General features: G+C 36.9%; 1 protein-coding gene across 1 annotated transcript in view; it reads left to right on the top strand.

Annotated features, from left to right (window-relative positions):
- The window catches only part of LAMA4 (laminin subunit alpha 4), a 92,448-nt gene that overhangs the window by 39,460 nt on the left and 36,305 nt on the right, over positions 1-16,683 (top strand). The window contains exons 4-12 of the mRNA XM_081941091.1: positions 208-288; positions 2,353-2,567; positions 5,585-5,680; positions 7,766-7,917; positions 12,557-12,667; positions 13,212-13,323; positions 14,608-14,775; positions 15,339-15,532; positions 16,564-16,680. Coding sequence (XP_081797217.1) covers positions 208-288; positions 2,353-2,567; positions 5,585-5,680; positions 7,766-7,917; positions 12,557-12,667; positions 13,212-13,323; positions 14,608-14,775; positions 15,339-15,532; positions 16,564-16,680 — 1,246 coding nt within the window. The remainder of the gene's footprint in view (positions 1-207; positions 289-2,352; positions 2,568-5,584; positions 5,681-7,765; positions 7,918-12,556; positions 12,668-13,211; positions 13,324-14,607; positions 14,776-15,338; positions 15,533-16,563; positions 16,681-16,683) is intronic.

Genomic DNA, 16,683 nt, shown 5'->3' with positions numbered 1-16,683 from the left:
AGGTCATTGTTTATCTTACCTTCTTGTGACCTCTATTTTATCTCCTAGGAGTAGCTAAGCCTTGGATCAGGATGAGGTATCCCCACATTTGGTGGTAAATGTACAAAGGTTTTCAACATAAGCCTATTGAAGTTCTGTATTGTATAGGTTACATTCAAGAGTGTGTGAATAATCATCTCTAATAATGACTTTTTAATATACTTTTAGCTTTGGAGTCTCCTGTTACAGAAAAAATGGAGTGGTGCGCTGTAAATGCAAAGAGCATTATGCAGGGTCAAACTGCGAAAGGTATGGACATGGTTTAAGGATTATACATCTCAATTTTGATTATTACACTGTGTGTGTGTGTGCGTGTGTGTGTGTGTATGTATTTGTGATACAACCCCTGGTATGCCCAAATATGGGAGGGAGCTCACTACTCCCTCTTTCTGTCATTCGGCTCATCACAGAAAACCAGGCAGAAACCCATATTTTTATTTTTAATGTTGCCTTTTTATATTTGTGTTGTATTTGTGCTGATAAATAAATAAAGGGAGACTAGTATGGATCCATTTCAAGCTATTTAGCTCTCATCAGCTAGCCATACCTTACTGGGATTTGAACCTGGGCTGTGTTACATATTAGGCAAATTTGTTAGCCACTAAGCAAACAAGTGGTATGATTTTGCATATATATGCATATATATGCAAAATTTCTTCTCATCCCCACACTTAAATGAAGCAGGAAAAATCAGTAGGTGTTCATATACTACAATAATAAAAGAGAGGAAAAATGGTGGACCTCACATGTTGTAAGTTTACCAAAGACTAACTTAAAGTAAATTGACATCTCAGCAAATGCCTGCTCTGTAGAACTGCTTGAGGAATAATGTTAACTAATTTGTTTCAGGTTAGCAATGCAGTTGTTTTACTTCTCCATTCCTAGCTCCCACCAAAGTTACTGAAATGATCCTCAATTAAATCAGTTCCCTCATTAAAGAGGTACTCTTACATACACATGAACGTTAAGAATTATGTAAGAATGAACTCACATCCGTATGCAATTTACAAGTGTACAAAGTACCCATCATGCTTTGTGTGCCTGAAGCGTCCCCATTTATATATCCTTCTGTATTGAAGAGTGGAAAGGAAGAGAAGCATAGGATAGGTAGGTTATATGAATCAAATGAATGGGAATGGAAATTCAAATGGGAGGAACAACATATAAAAACAAAAAAAGCTTGCATAGAACAGTTAGATTTTTGCATCTGGAAGTTGCCCTTGCATTATCATTTGTTTTAAGTTAAGGCCGTAGGGAGCAGCATGCTGATAGCATGAGGCTGTTAGAGTGGTGGGATTTGGGGCCATTTTCACTTTATAGTGGAAGAGTTGAAGTGTATTGAATCTATTAGAAATCAAAGCAGTTTCAGGCATTTCCAGGGCAGCAATTGCTAGGAAGAAAAAAAGAAATGGATCACCAGTGGCTCCACTTTGGCATCCCTGATGATTATATGAGCAGACTCTCTTTGATTTGGGTATTCTCACAAAGTGACTGAATGCAAAAATCTGTCCACGATCAGAACAAGTTATTGGAATAATCCTCAATGAATTCAGTTCCCTCATTAAAAAGAGGTGCTCTTACATACATACGGTGTGAGCATTAAGAATGAACTGCATTTCAGCTGATTTCCCGTTGAAAAGGCAAGCAGCACCCAATGGCCCTAGGAAACAATGTTTTTTTAACACTCTTTTCAAATCTCTTCAACATCTGTGTCAAAAGATTGAAGAATATATCAAGTGGATGAAATGTGAAAATTATATTACAGCATGACCTTTTGGCATGATTTTTTAATAATTTATTTTTTCTCACCAATCTGCTGTTTCAAAGACATTAGCAGCTGGAAAGGTAAGATTTCATGAAAGATAAATGTAGGGCAGCAATGCACATTTCAACCTTGGAACTCTGGAGATCAGAGCAATAGATCAGATTTCTGGGTGCCGGAAGTGCTCCAAATTTCTACCTTGTTGATTTATACCCCCCTCCCCAGAATGCCACCAGGCCAAAAGAACTGAAAGACATGCATATCAGAGGTGAAATCCAGCAGATTCTAGCAGGCTCTGGAGAACTGGTAGCGGAAATTTTGAGTAGTTTGGAGAACTGGTAGCGGAAATTTTGAGTAGTTCGGAGAACCGGGAAATCCCACCTCTGGCTGGCCCCAGAGTGGGGTGGGAATGGAGATTTTGCAGTATCCGTCCCCTGACACGCCCACCAAACCATGCCCACCAAACCACGCCTACAGAACCGGTAGTAAGAAAATTTGAATTTCACCACTGATGCATATTAATAATTGCTGGGTTTGTATTTCCACTCCAGATGTGCTCCCGGTTATTATGGAAATCCTTTGGTGATTGGCAGTACTTGCAAAAAATGTGATTGCAGCGGCAATTCGGATCCTAACTTGATCGTTGAGGATTGTGATGATGTGACAGGGCAGTGTCGCAATTGCATGCGTAGTACCACAGGATTCAATTGTGAACTCTGTGCTCCTGGTTATTATGGGGATGCTAGAATAGCCCAAAAATGCACAGGTACTACATTTTGTAAAATATTTGATTTGTTCCATGGATTTTCATGAAAAATTGATCCTCTGTAGACTATTTATTTATACTATTTCATATTTCTAAACCACCCATCTTCCTCCGAAATATTTTACTTTTGGTGAGTTTATAGCAAACAAGAACAGATTTTATGGATACATAAAATAAAGTTGGGAATATAAACATAAAAAAACAGAAACAGACTAACAGCTGAAAGGGACCTTGGAAATCTTCTAGTAATCTAGTCCAACCTCTTGTCCAAGCAGGAAAGTCTATACCATTTCAGACAAATGGTTGTCCAATCTCTTCTTAAAAAGCTCCAGTGTTGGAGGAACATTGCTAAAGAACATTGGCACTAAGCTCAGGACTTTCATTTAAATATCATATAGCTTATAACTGGAGATATATTTGCTATTGCTCTGAAAATTATTTCAGAGGGAGTCTGGCTTCGTTGTGCCTTTACAGTAAGGCAGATTAATATACTGACATTATTATCCATAAAGGATATCTATCTGATTTGTAGTAGTGGATTAATCATGCAATGTACACATTTATATCACAGTCAAAACCAACCCAGCCTAGGGACTAAGCTAATTTTAGAAGCATAATAAGACATAAGTGCCAAAAAAAAATAATGTATTCCAAAAATGAATCCTTTAGAAGCCCAGCATTTAATAATTGCACACAATTCTGGGTATTTTTAAATCTTGGAAGTAATAAATAATTTAGCCTTTCAAGCTATATAAGATTTCAAAAGGACCTTTATATTATATTGATGCTAACAGTTTGTTGATTGAGATAAGACATACATACATTTGGGAATTTTGTCCACTTTCTCTATAGGTGTTAGGTGGGGTTATTTTTCATCCGCAGTATTTTGAACACTTCAACATTATAGAGAAATATAGCCAGTTTTATTTTTAGAATTCAGAGATTAAAAGGTAGGTATGAAAAATAATGCATAAATTTTTATCAGTGTTATAGGGTTAGGGCATAGAAATTGTAAATTAGCAAGCTTCTAATGGGAAATTACAGATATTCTATTAAAATGATTATGCAGATGAGCCCATTACCAAAATAGCATTATTTCATAAATGTAAGAGCAAAGACATTCAAAATTGCAAGAGCATTATTTTTTGTATGTCAGAAATTTCCACAGTGCTTATGCTGCTGTTTCACATATAAACTATTTAGGCCATGATTTAAAAAAAATATTGTTCAATTGCAATAATTGTTTCTGGAATTATTTTCTGGTTTATTGCATACATTTTTCCCAAACCTATACATCTATTGCTTGTTTTATAGAAAAACAACTATCAAATGTCACAATGCCTTGGGTCTTAAAATAACAGAATTTGTAAGGTAGTATGTGAATGCATCCTTACATTCACTGTGATTTCTGCACAACCATATAGTCATGTTCTATATAGATATGTAAAAAAGATGTACATACAATGAACAAGGAAGTAAAGACTATTAAATATAATCATCCAGATATCTAAAACTTTATGAAGATATACAAAGGGATGAAGAGCCATTTGATGTAGTGGTTAAGGCCCCAGGCTAGAAACTGGGAAACCCTGAGTTTTAGTCACACATGAGGCACAAAGCCAATTGAGTGACCCCCCCCCCCTTTCCTAGCCCTAAGAAGGAGACAGTGACAAACCACTTCCAAAAATATCTTATCAAGAAAACTGCAGGATCTAATCCAGACAGTTGACCAGGAGTTAACATTGACTACAATGCCTCCTTCCTCCCCCAAAAATTCTAAGGGATAGTATCAGTAATGTAATATAGTGAATTTGTATGCTAAAATAAGATTTAAACAATACTATATTGTGATTAATGCTTGCCCAAACATTTTTATTATGATGTTCAACTATCAGTCACCTATTTTTCTAAGCTTATTGGCTTTGGATTATATCATTTGAGCAAAGGGAAAGCATATCTTGGCCTCATAATATAAAATCCTAGATGTAGCTTTGCTTCTAATGCCAAATTATTGATCGAATTCAGGCTTAGGATATAGAATGGCTTTCCGCCTGTCTGGTCTCTCGCTAATGCAAGAATATGAATGGACATTCCAGAATCATAAGTATTATGTTACACTTTTTTATTTATTATGTAACATCTGTTTTTATTCACCAGTTTAAGCCCCTCCCCCCTACAAAACTGTATGAAATTAACAGCATAAAGAATCTTGACATCTTTAATGATTGTGTCTGAATTTAGGGTAGGTATGCTAGTACTGCTGAATGAGAAAGCTCCAGAATGTTCCTGCATAATGCAAGTGGTCAGGGTATAAAAACATCACATTTCTTATAAGCGGGGCCTTTTTAGAGGAAAGAGGGCAAGAGATTCCAAGGCCATAGCCAAAATTCAGTATTTTAGATGGATCAATATTTTTCATATGAAGAAGAAAAAACAATTCTTTAAAATGTAAAGTCAAGAGTTTTTCAGTATTTCATGTTTATGCCTACATGCCTGATTCCTGGGCTACTTATCTCTATTGACAAAAACAACAAAGAAAATAATTCATAAGGATAGGAGCTTTGGACAGCAATTGATACTGTAGAAAAATGATCGAGGAAAAAAAACCAGGGAAAATAAAATAAAATGAAGGGAGTTTGAGGAAATATCTAAAGAGGAATTAGGAAATGAAGATTCAAGTCTATACTGTAGAACCATCAGCTGCATAAATGGCATATAAAAGATGTCTCAACTCACACAAGATGTGGTAACATGAGAAGTATTCAGAAGGGACCCTCCCTAATTTTACAGGAAGTAAAAGGAAAGGAAGGGGGAATTACTTTCGATCTTTCAAAACTCTATTAATGTACACACACAGAGAGAGAGACACACACAACACACACCAAAAAAGAAAGAGCTAGTACTTCTTATCTAGACTACCTCAGAGAGCTCGCAATAGCCCAGTATGAAATAATTATTTACTTGCATGCTTACCATTTAAACAACTGCACAGTAATAAATTGTCTGTCTTTTCCCAGCATGCAACTGTGGAGGAGCACCTTGTGACCATCGAACTGGACAATGCCTCGGAGAACCTCCAATGCCTGCTCCAGTCACAGATTGCCCAGATATCAGTAAGAAGAGCAGGGCTGTGTTCTGTTGCTACACTCGGTCCTTCTTCCCCATGTTTACATCTCCAAATTATACACATTCTATGTTCTTTTTGGCCAGCATTAGTTTATGGAATGATAGATGTAAAAGAGATAGACATTAGAATATAAAACAGTTAATCCTTGACTTAAAATACAACCATAATTGAGCCCAAGGTTTCTGCTGCTAAGAGAGACAGTTGTTAGGTAAATTTTGCTCCAGTTGTTAAGTGAATCACTGGTGTTGTTACATTAGTAATATGGTTGTTAAATGAACCTGGTTTTCCCATTGACTTTGCTTGTCAGAAAGTTGAAAGGTGATCACAAGACTCTGGGACACGGCAATCATCATAAATACGAGTCAATTTCCAAGCCTCTGAATTTTGATCACATGATGATGGGGATGTTGCAAGGGTCATAAATGTGAAAAATGGTGATGTCACTATTTTCAGTGCCATTGTAACTTTGAACGGTCCCTAAATGAACTATTGTAACTCGAGGACTACCTGTACATTATAATTTGGCATGGGAAGTAAGAATAGGCAGCCTGTAGTTCTCAGGTCTCTGGAAGTCCCTTCTGTTTAACCAGATGCCTGAACAAGAGGCAAAAACATGTTAGCAAAAGGAAATGAGAGAGAAGAATGGAAAGAAGGGTTTGCCCATAAATTTTAGCTTTGGTCATCCAAAATGTGACTCCCAAGAAATTATCCCTGAAGGAATATCAGTGGTCTTTTTTTTTAAATGCCCCTTTCCACAATGATTCGTTGGGAGAAGGAAAAGTGCAACCTAGGAAAGGCATCTCAAAGAAGGGACAACCTGGGGCAAAACAGGATGAAGGATGAACCCTACACCAAAGGCCCAATCTGCCTAGGAATCACGTAGATAAACTTAATCCCACCAAGATCTAAGACAGTTGTTCTGCATACTTCAATATTCAGTTTATGTAGCTATGCTTTGGACAAAATAACTGAAAACCACGATCAAATGTACTTTCTAAACGTAATGTAGCCAATTATTTTGAGGTGGCATTTAGCACTAGCACTGATGATGCTACCTAGCTTGGGTAATGAAACATCTGCAAGAAAACAAGCCAGCTCAAAGAACGCCAAGGACCCCTCATTTCAACTTAACCTAAATTCTCCTTTATTGATTTGTCCACTTTCTTTGCCAATGATGGCCATCCCTTTCTTTGCCAATGATGGCCATCCCAATGATGGAGTCCCTTCGGGGAGAGGGGGCGGTCTATAAATTTAATAAAATAAATTTTAATAAATTAATATATTTAAGAATAAAGATCTGAATTCTATTGGGGAGGCTACTTTGAGTTTTTGGCCATAAATTAATAAAGTAACTAGGTAAAAAAATCCAAATTCAGTCTTAATTTCTAGCTAACTTCAGCCCCAGATCTTTCTTTCATGAAATTAAGCTATAGATAGATTATTAAACAGAGACTAGTACCTTTTCTTCTGTGTAGCTCTGTTATTAAATGTGGTATTCACAGAGGTAAAGTGTTTAAGAAATAAAATCTGTATAGTATTGCATTAAAAATAAACCCACTTATATTTGGAAAATTGCTGATTCGTAGTCATATGAGTTTTGTTTCTTTTTTTGAATTCTGGAATAGTTGCTTTCTTTTGCTTTTAATTAATTCTTGCACTTAAGTGTTAATTTTTCTCTTGCTGTCCTGCAATAGGTCATTTCCTATAGTTTCCTAATTATATGCTGTACTTGTTAGGTAAGGCAGTAGGTGTTTCACTTTGAAAACAACATATGCTAAGATTATTGTTTTTCTGTGAATTTAAAGCAATTTAGAAGTGTGACAAGATTTGGGTTCAACATTATATATTTTTGATATAAGGGTTCTATTACGTCAATATTACTGGTAATAACAATACAACAAGTATCTGAATTTCTTACTGTTAATCCTTTGTACTGTACATCCTTTTGACAGATTTTTCCTAAATGGGAAAAACAAGCAGGAACATTCTTTTACAAAGGAGAAAAGACACTTGCGTTTCTAACAAGCATGTGTATCCCTTTTCAACTGTCTGCATTTTCGTTTATTGCTAGGCTGTGATAAATGCATTTGGGACTTGACTGATGATATCAGCCTGGCAATCCAGTCCATTGAGGAAAGCAAAGAAATTCTGCTAAGCATCTCCACTGGAGTTGCAGCTCACAAACACTTGCACAATCTCAATGCCACTACTTTTATCCTCAAGGTACCTAATTTCTTCATTCTTCAATCTCGTCAGAAGAAATCGTTTCCGAAACAGCTTCCTTTCAGAATTAAAATAAACAGGAGTGGGGAAACTTGGCTATAAATTATATGGTGGGAGAAAAGGAGAAATTAAAGCTGAGCCACTACAAAGAAAAAATAATAATTCTGATCTATTTTAAATTTTTAAATTATTATTTGCCATGAGAAATAGAACACATGACAACACATATCAGCAGTCAGATACATAAAAGGGTGCCATAGGAAAGATGATCAGATCCTAATTTCCATTGCCACAGAAACAAAGATCAGAAATAATGAGTACAAATTACAACTACCAAGAGGCATTTAAATATAACAAAAACTCCCTGGCAATAAGATCTATACAGCACCTTACCTATGGAGGTTGTGAGTTCTCTCTTACAGTTTTTAACAAATGAGTGGACAGTCACCTTTCGTGCATGGCTTAATATATTCTCCTGCAGATCTCAGAGGATTGGATTAAATGACCTTTGGGGTCCCTTCCAATTCCACAAACTATGATCCTATAAATAGATCGAGTTATAGTCTGCAGAAATTTCAAGCTCAGCAAGTTTATAAGTCATTAATGTCACAATGAAATAATACATTATAAGCATACCTTGGTCATTCCAGATTTATTACCCCTGAGGCAATTTTAGCTTGCACAACCTTAGACGGAATTCTGTGGTTTACTCTCTTCATACATTCATTTAGTTCAGGGGTGTCCAAACTTGGGAACTTTAAGACTTGTGGACTTCAACTCCCAGAATTCCCCAACCAGCACAAGTCTTAAAGTTCCCAAGTTTGGACACCCCTGATTTAGTTTGTCTAAGTAGAAATTTAGATACACAGAGATGAGATAGAAATAGTTGAGAAGAGAGAGAGAGAGAGATGAAGATACAGAGATACAGAGCCATACATGCACTGCAGATGAGTATAGTGAATGGACAGTGTCAATCAAGAATAAAAGAAATTTAGGTTTGTTCATTCGCATTTAGCTTTGGTTGGCTCCTGTAAGCCTTTGGTTGGTCATTCTCTATTTGCCTAAACTACTGTATTTTGCTAGATTGCAGTGAGAGATTAATAGAATATCAGAGTTGGAAAGGACCAGGTAGGTCTTCTAGTCAAACCCCCTGCTCAAGCAGGAGACCGTATACCAGGGGTGTCCAAACTTGGGAACTTTAAGACTTGTGGACTTCAACTCCCAGCTGGGGAATTCTGGGAGTTGAAGTCCACAAGTCTTAAAGTTCCCAAGTTTGGACACCCCTGCCCTATACCATTTCAGACAAATGGCTGTCCAATTTCTTAAAAGGTGAAGTAGAGAGAGGGGAAAAGAGATAATTTATGGATTCCTCCCTTTGAAAGAAATGAGAGGGGAGATGTGATATTCAATTGCAGAGTAATTCTTGGAAAGATGTATGGAAAAAGCTGACTTTTCAGTGGTTGGGATTTTTTTTTTTAATCATCAAAAAACAAGGTCAATTTTAAAATAACTTGGATGAAGGCATTTTTCAGGAATTAAGCAAGAGGAAAGCATTCCTTTGATTCTGTTGGGTCCCTCAATGAGTTTTAATGCCATTGCTTGTAATATTCTTTAATGTTTAATGGATTGAAACTGAAGGCAAGACGCTAATCAGAAAGGGGCGGAGCTTCTGTCCTTCCTGGAGATCTAGTCTCAGAAATTGTGTTAATATTGTAATGCTTGTTTTAGAACCTTGGCTGGTGGCCAATCCAAATAGGGGAGAATTAACATTTTGGGGACTAAGGATGCAAGCCTCACAATGGGTGACATGGAAGACGTTGCGCTCCACAAAGTGGATGGGATCGAAACAAAGGGATAGGGAAATCTTTTTCAACTTAAGTTTTTTTTAAAAAATTAAAACAAACAAAAGGCATTAAAAGTAGTTAATAGAGTCACTCTCTGTGTATTTTTCACCTGAAAATATGAACTGAGGTGATTTCTTGAAGCAATTCTTTGCTTGTAGTTGCAGCAGATTGGCTGTTATACTGTTACTGAACAACTACATGAAAATGCTGAAGAAGGTAATTTGAAGTTTGGGATTGAGGGTCACCACTTACCTTTCGGTCTCCTTGCTTTCTTCTTCAGAGAGGGACATTATAGTTCTGAATATTGCTTCAGAATGGTGATGGGATTAATGTGGGCTAACCACTGAAAGTCAATCTTGCTAAAACAGATGATGACTTGAAGTTTCATCCTGTATTGAAGAGAATGGCATTTCTCTCGAAAGCAGAGTTTGGTTTTCATCTTGGATGCCCAGATTCTAAGCCTTTTCCAAGTAATGCCAGTGTTTAGTTGAGGTTGAACTACATAGATCTATGTCTGGAAAAGATCTGGTCAGAGTGACATATATGTCACAGAATAGCAGAATGTAGGATGTGGACAAGACCTTAAAAGTCATCTAGATGCAACTTACTGCATTTGTTCCACCATATCTCAATTGCTGCTCTGCTCTATACTGTATACCCATGACGGCAAACCTATGGCACACATGCCACAGGTGGCATGCAGAGCCCTCTCTGCGGGCACGCAAGCCATCATCCCAGTTCTGCCGTGCATGCGCGAGCACCTCCCGACAGCCAGCTGATTTTCGGATCACTGCTGCATATGCACAGGGGTGGGGCGCATGCATTGCATTATGGTGTGTGCGCACATTTTTGGCACTTGACGCCAAAAAGGTTAGCCATCACTGCTGTATACCATGGTCTTTGAAAAGCAAATGAAAATATTGCAGCAGATTGGCTAACAGAGACAGTATATAGAAAATATGACTTGAAACAGCTATACTATACTCTCCATTTCTAGCTACTATTTGACCTTTAAAGCCCTTTACATTTTAAAGCCAGACTATCCAATGAATTGCTTTCATCTATGCAACTCTTTCCCTATACTGATGTCATTTTGGAGAAACATTTTATGTCTTAATAATTCCTGAAACTCCTCAGGTAGAGTTCTGTTGAGCAATTTGATGACAAATCATATTCTGTACTATTCCTGCAGAGAAGGTACAACTCGTTTTCTCATTTATAGCTTTCTGAAAGTTGGTGCCAAAACCTAAAATATTAGTATGTGTTGGCCAGTTGAAGTACTTTGGTTGCTGTTCCATTTTCTTTCTGTAAAATCTAGTAATATGCTAGTGCATACTGAAGTGTTAATATATTGATTTTTACTGTAAACATCCTTGGTTTCTTAAAATAAACTGGGAAATCAATGCTCAAAGTAAATAAAATATTTTTTTTAAATGGGGAGTATAAAATGGAGGGGGGGAAATAGAAGGAATTAAAAGGAAGAAATGGAATTTCCTCTAAATGGATCTGTATTTACTTTCCTAAAATGTTTTAAAAGATTGTTATAAGCAGGATAATAGGTCATAGTCTCAGTATAAATCTGGTTTTGCATTCTAAACAGCTAGATCATGTTCATAACCATTGATCATGGTCAAAAGAAAAAGGGATAGTTATTATTATCTGGATTGCCTATGTTCACTTGATCAAAACCACATCTATTAAAAAGGGAAGGAATTGTCTTCCATCATCTCTAAGGAAAAGATAAGAGATTCTGGACTCAAGGAGTGAAGAACTACACAATAGAATTTCATCAATTAATGTAACATACATATCTATAAAAATAGGCGCCAAATCAGATTCACGAATAGATTTTATGCTTATTTCTGCCTCTGAGTGTGCACCTGTTTGTGTATAGTTTTGGAAAGGAAGATAAAAACTAATACAAACTAATATAAATCAGAAGAAAAAAGAAACAGAAAGATGCAAGAAAAGGGGGGGGAAGAAAAATAGAAAAGAAATGTTAAAAGATACAAAGAAGTGGTTTCCACACATCTCCACAGCAGTTATTAAATGCAATTACATATTACCTTTTACTCTAAGGTTACAACATGACCCTCTTCTTTCTATAATCTACCCGATCTTATCATCAAAATCATAAATTCATTTTTGTCTGTTTTACACAAAAAGCCCATTAGATGTTGCAACAATAATTGTTGTTCTTCTCTCAAAGAAGTCCATTTGGACATCTCAGCAAGTTCCATCATCTTCAACAATTACTTTTCTATTGTGGGTAATGCCAATTTCTATGCATACTGTATCTGCCTTCTATGCAGCAGAGAAAGTGAAAAAAATGCAAAAGAGGCAAACATCATATGGAATCTTACCAAAAGTTTTGCTCAGATTCCCCGTACAGTGCCTGTGGCAACAGGAGGCCCCCTCCTGTGCACTATTCAATGGTACGGCATGCATAGATATGCAAACTAGCATGTGGTGTGGAAAAAAGAAAAGCAGAACCAGAACAGGAATGTGAAGCCCCATGTAGAGACTGGGAGGCTGCTGTGCAACCTGTTTCTGTTTAAAATTCAATAAAGCACTAAATAAGCATCAGTTAATGGTAACATAATTCTCATAACTTCTGCCTTATGCCTGAAATCAATTCCAACCTTCTGATTCTGACATTCAGAATATCATGACTTCATTCTTGTGATGAAGCTCATTGATATATCTATTCTTAAGGTAATTGGTTTGTAAGTACCTTGAAAGAATGAAGATAATTTTTAACAAGATGTCTCAATTTGTTTCAATGTTATACTCAGGCAAAATTCTCCGAGAAGGACAATCAGAGTGCTCTCCAGACAACCCAGGTTGATGATGCTGCAAATGAAATGACAAAACTTCTCAGGAAAATTGATGCCCTTGATGAAAAGGTTGGCTTATTATGTTCATTTCCATCTTATATTTCTCTTGCCTTGAGCAGGATCAGCTTAACAATGCTAAAGAAGTCAACAGATAATTCCATGAACCAGTAATACTGTCGGTATGAACCTGAAGAACAAGTCCTAGTAAAATAAAATGTAATGGTTTAGTCCATGACAAAGAAATTAAAATGATAATAGCTAGGCAATATTTTTATTAGAACTAAACTAAGATCAGGTCATACGTTAAGCAAAACCAGGTTAAATAACAAAGTTCTTTTTTTTTCAAATATATTATATAATATAGGACCCACTCTCAATTAAGTCTAATGAGGACTGCGCCCTTAAATGGGAGTCAGTTTGAATTTAAGCAAATAGAAAATGGAGAAAAAACATAGGATGACACCAAAGTGTGAAAGATTTTCACAAGACTGTTTTGCAAAAAAAAAAAAATACCTATCACTTTTTGACAAGACGGTGACTTCTTTTTCGTGTTGTAGATTTAAATGTAAAATAAAATGTGATGCTCATGTTCCAAACATCTGATTTTCCATAGAGAAATCAAGAATCAAGCAAAGGTCAGCAGCTGCAGAAGGAAACTATGGAGACCATTAAGCGTGCTACGATTCTTGCACAGGAACTTGGAAATATTGTAGATAACATCAAAGGTAAACTGGGAGCATTTCTGATTCATATGAATAATAGGGTACATCCGTGGAACTGGCAATGGAGAAAGGTAATTATAGGAACATTTATAAGCTGTCCAAAATTAACATGTAAAAAAAGAGAACCAGAATTAAACTCCAGTTTTCATGATTATAGTTTGGGCTAATCAAATTGTTTGAGGCATACACTCCCAATCCCCCTCTCCCAAAAAACAGACAGCATTTGTTAATTCTATTTTTCTTTTCTGTACCAGAAGATCAGATTTGTATGACAGCTTTCAGCTTTTTCCACTCTTCTTTGTAGTACATATTTAGAACAATGTTATGTGTTCCTTGAGAATGCAAGCTAATTTTAACACAGAAAGATAAAGAAATATACCCAGATACTTTCTAAAATACTTGAACAATTAGTTTTGAAATGTGGGGACAAATTTATCCCTGGGACAATTTCTATGTTGAAAAAAAAGTCAGTTACCATATAAACCACCCTGGACATTTTCACAATAATTTAGGAATTTGGAAATGACTCTGTCTTCCTACAATGGAACACAGCAGTGGTGGGATACGACCAGTACGCCCCGGTACGGGTGTACCGGTGCCTGCTGGGAGCACCAGGTACCGTTCCGGTATGGTGCGGTCCTCCAGAGGGCCCACCTGCCTGCCTGCCCGCACTCCTACTGATATTTGAGCCAATCAGGGCTTTCGCGCACGTAGTATACGGTGCCTGTGCAATGCTCCGCCGAGCAGCTGGACCACTGCGGAGCCATCGTGGAGCATCGCGGGCGGTAAGTATACATGCGCATGCTGCTCGCTTGCTGCGCGTGTGCATGTGGTGGACGTGCGGCCCCGTTGCATCCTATTGGTTGCAATGGGATCTGGAACCTGGAACCCACCACTGGAAAACAGGCTAAATAAGAGCAGCAGAACCATAACCACAATGCACTTTGAAGGGTTCCTATATACAGTATATTCTGGTTAGTAGAGCTACCAAAATGTTGGCATTCCAAGACCTTTAGATCAACATTTCTCAACCTTACCAGCTTTAAGATGTATGCCAAAATTCCTCAGCCAACATGTGAGTTTTTGCCAAGTCATGACCTAAAGTATAGGACCTCTGATCTACTCAGAGTGGTTCTCTGATTCAAGCAAAGAGAAAAAAATATATTTCTACCAAAATTGTGAATAATTTGAAAGGCTGTAACTAGAAAGGGCAGCAGCAGCTTTGTCAATAAAATATACAACAAAAATATATTGAATCATATGCTTTATGCTCTGCTTTATGTACAGAAATTGGCAACAAGGCAAAATACTATGGTATTGAGCATGATCTGAGACCTGAAGATATTGCTCAGAAGGTCAGAGCAGCAGAAGAGATGCTGAAGGACATCAGACTTCGCAGACCTTTCACCTTCCAGAGGCAACTTGCTGTTGAAGAGTCTGAAGCAGCTCAAGACTGTGAGTTCTCCTATGGATTTGGGCCCTCAGCAAGTCCTCTCTGGTGTATCTCATCAGATGGGCAGATTCAACTTAGAGAAGGTGATCTTAAGATACTCAGGCCCTAGAACATGTAGGATTTTCAAGGTGATAACCTTTAAAACTTTATACAGTGTATACCAGTGATGATGCCACTAATCAGCAGAAAAGCATGATGGCATTATTACTTTACCTTGAATATTTTATGTGAGAATTTCAGCTTCTGAATACCTTGAGATGCTTCAGTAAGCAAAATAAAAAAATATTTATGGCAGGGATACCTAAGTCTTCCTTCAGAGAGCACAGCACTTTTGGGCTAAATCATATGTTGAAGAGCTGGGAATACTGCTCAACGGTGTGTTGAGGTCAGCAGCAGTAAGGATAATCATGGAGAAGTTTAAAAGCGCTGTTTGAGGTTGGGGATTGAAGACTGGTAATGTAGAAGTGCACAAGTTCATAACAAGCAAGAGTGAACTTGTAGAGTGTATTACAGGGACTGAGAAAAAAGGAATTTAAGCACATTAATCACTTCCCTCTTCTCTTAGTATTAAGGAAAGCTGAAAGTTGGGAACAGAAACATAATGAAACCAGGTCTTTGATTCCTGACATATTGGATCAGCTTGGGGAACACAACGCCAAGCTCACAGACTTGCAAGAGGCTTTGCACCAAGTTATTGATGACATCCGAAAAACAGCCACTATAAATAACGAAAGCATTGCTAAACTTCAAGTGCATGAGGTACCATGCAGTCAATGGTTTCAAAATTGTTGTGCTTTATCATTTTTAACAGTGTAAAATATTGGTCCTAATCTGTCAAGATAATCTTTTTTTATTGTATGATCAATGATGTATGTACAGCTAAAGAAATAAAATCAGATACTGGGTAAATTCACCCTACCAAATGGCTGGGAGCCATCCAGAGTTCGATATAAAATGGGCGGCTTGTAAAAGTTTTATCAATAAATAGATAAATGAATAACAGCCAGGATCACATAGACTGAGCTTCAAAAGGGAAATGTATTCATTTCCTAGTCTACAGTTGGGGAATATGCTTATCACAACAGGATTGTATACTTTATGGATAAGTTCCAACCAGTTTTAAAGAATGTTCACATATATGTCTTGTATTATATACATTCTTCTCATGTAAGAAGGAAAAGACCATTTGAATTACTTACGTTGTTTCAGAGAGCTTGGAGGAAGGATGTTGGGACAGTAATAAAGATAAAAAGTACCAGTATCTTGAATTCTATCTCAGTCAACACTAAGAAAGATGGAACTTTCTCCCATATTGCAAGTTCTCCCCTTTATAGAGAAGTACCACACAATATTTATCTCAGAATATTCACCATCAAAATGTTCTAACATTAGAATATTATTCAAAGACCTGTGAAATGTAAAGATATTTGAAGTGCAGAGGAGCATATAAAATACCACGTTTTTGTCTGCAACATCTTAAAGCAGATGTATCTTTTCCCGGGATCACATAACAGACTAAGGTTTGCAGACTGGTACCACATTCGCAGTTCTTCGGACACCTCTGAAGCATCTTTTAGAGGCTGTACCCAAAGCACTGCACGACCCTTATTAATAAATATTAATATTTTAGTAATGTTCATTATATTTGCTCTACTATCAAGTATCAATTATGTTCAGTAAAGCATTTGTTAATTTTACAGTGGATGAAAGATCTAATTTACTCAAAATAATACAATAGTGATTAGCAAACAACCAACATATTTAAGGAATTATTGTTTTTTTTCTTACAGAAGCAACAAGAAATATTGGAGGAAGAGATTGACACTCTGAACAATACTCTAGGGATGGCCACTGACATTCTAGATATTTCTCATGGAATCATCTTTGAAGTGAATGAAGCAATACAGGTG

This window comes from Natrix helvetica (assembly GCF_964273705.1).
Source record: "Natrix helvetica genome assembly, chromosome: 2".
NCBI lineage: Eukaryota > Metazoa > Chordata > Lepidosauria > Squamata > Natricidae > Natrix > Natrix helvetica.
The sequence above is the reverse complement of the archived record's forward strand: the minus strand, read 5'-3'. Positions and strand labels throughout refer to the sequence as shown.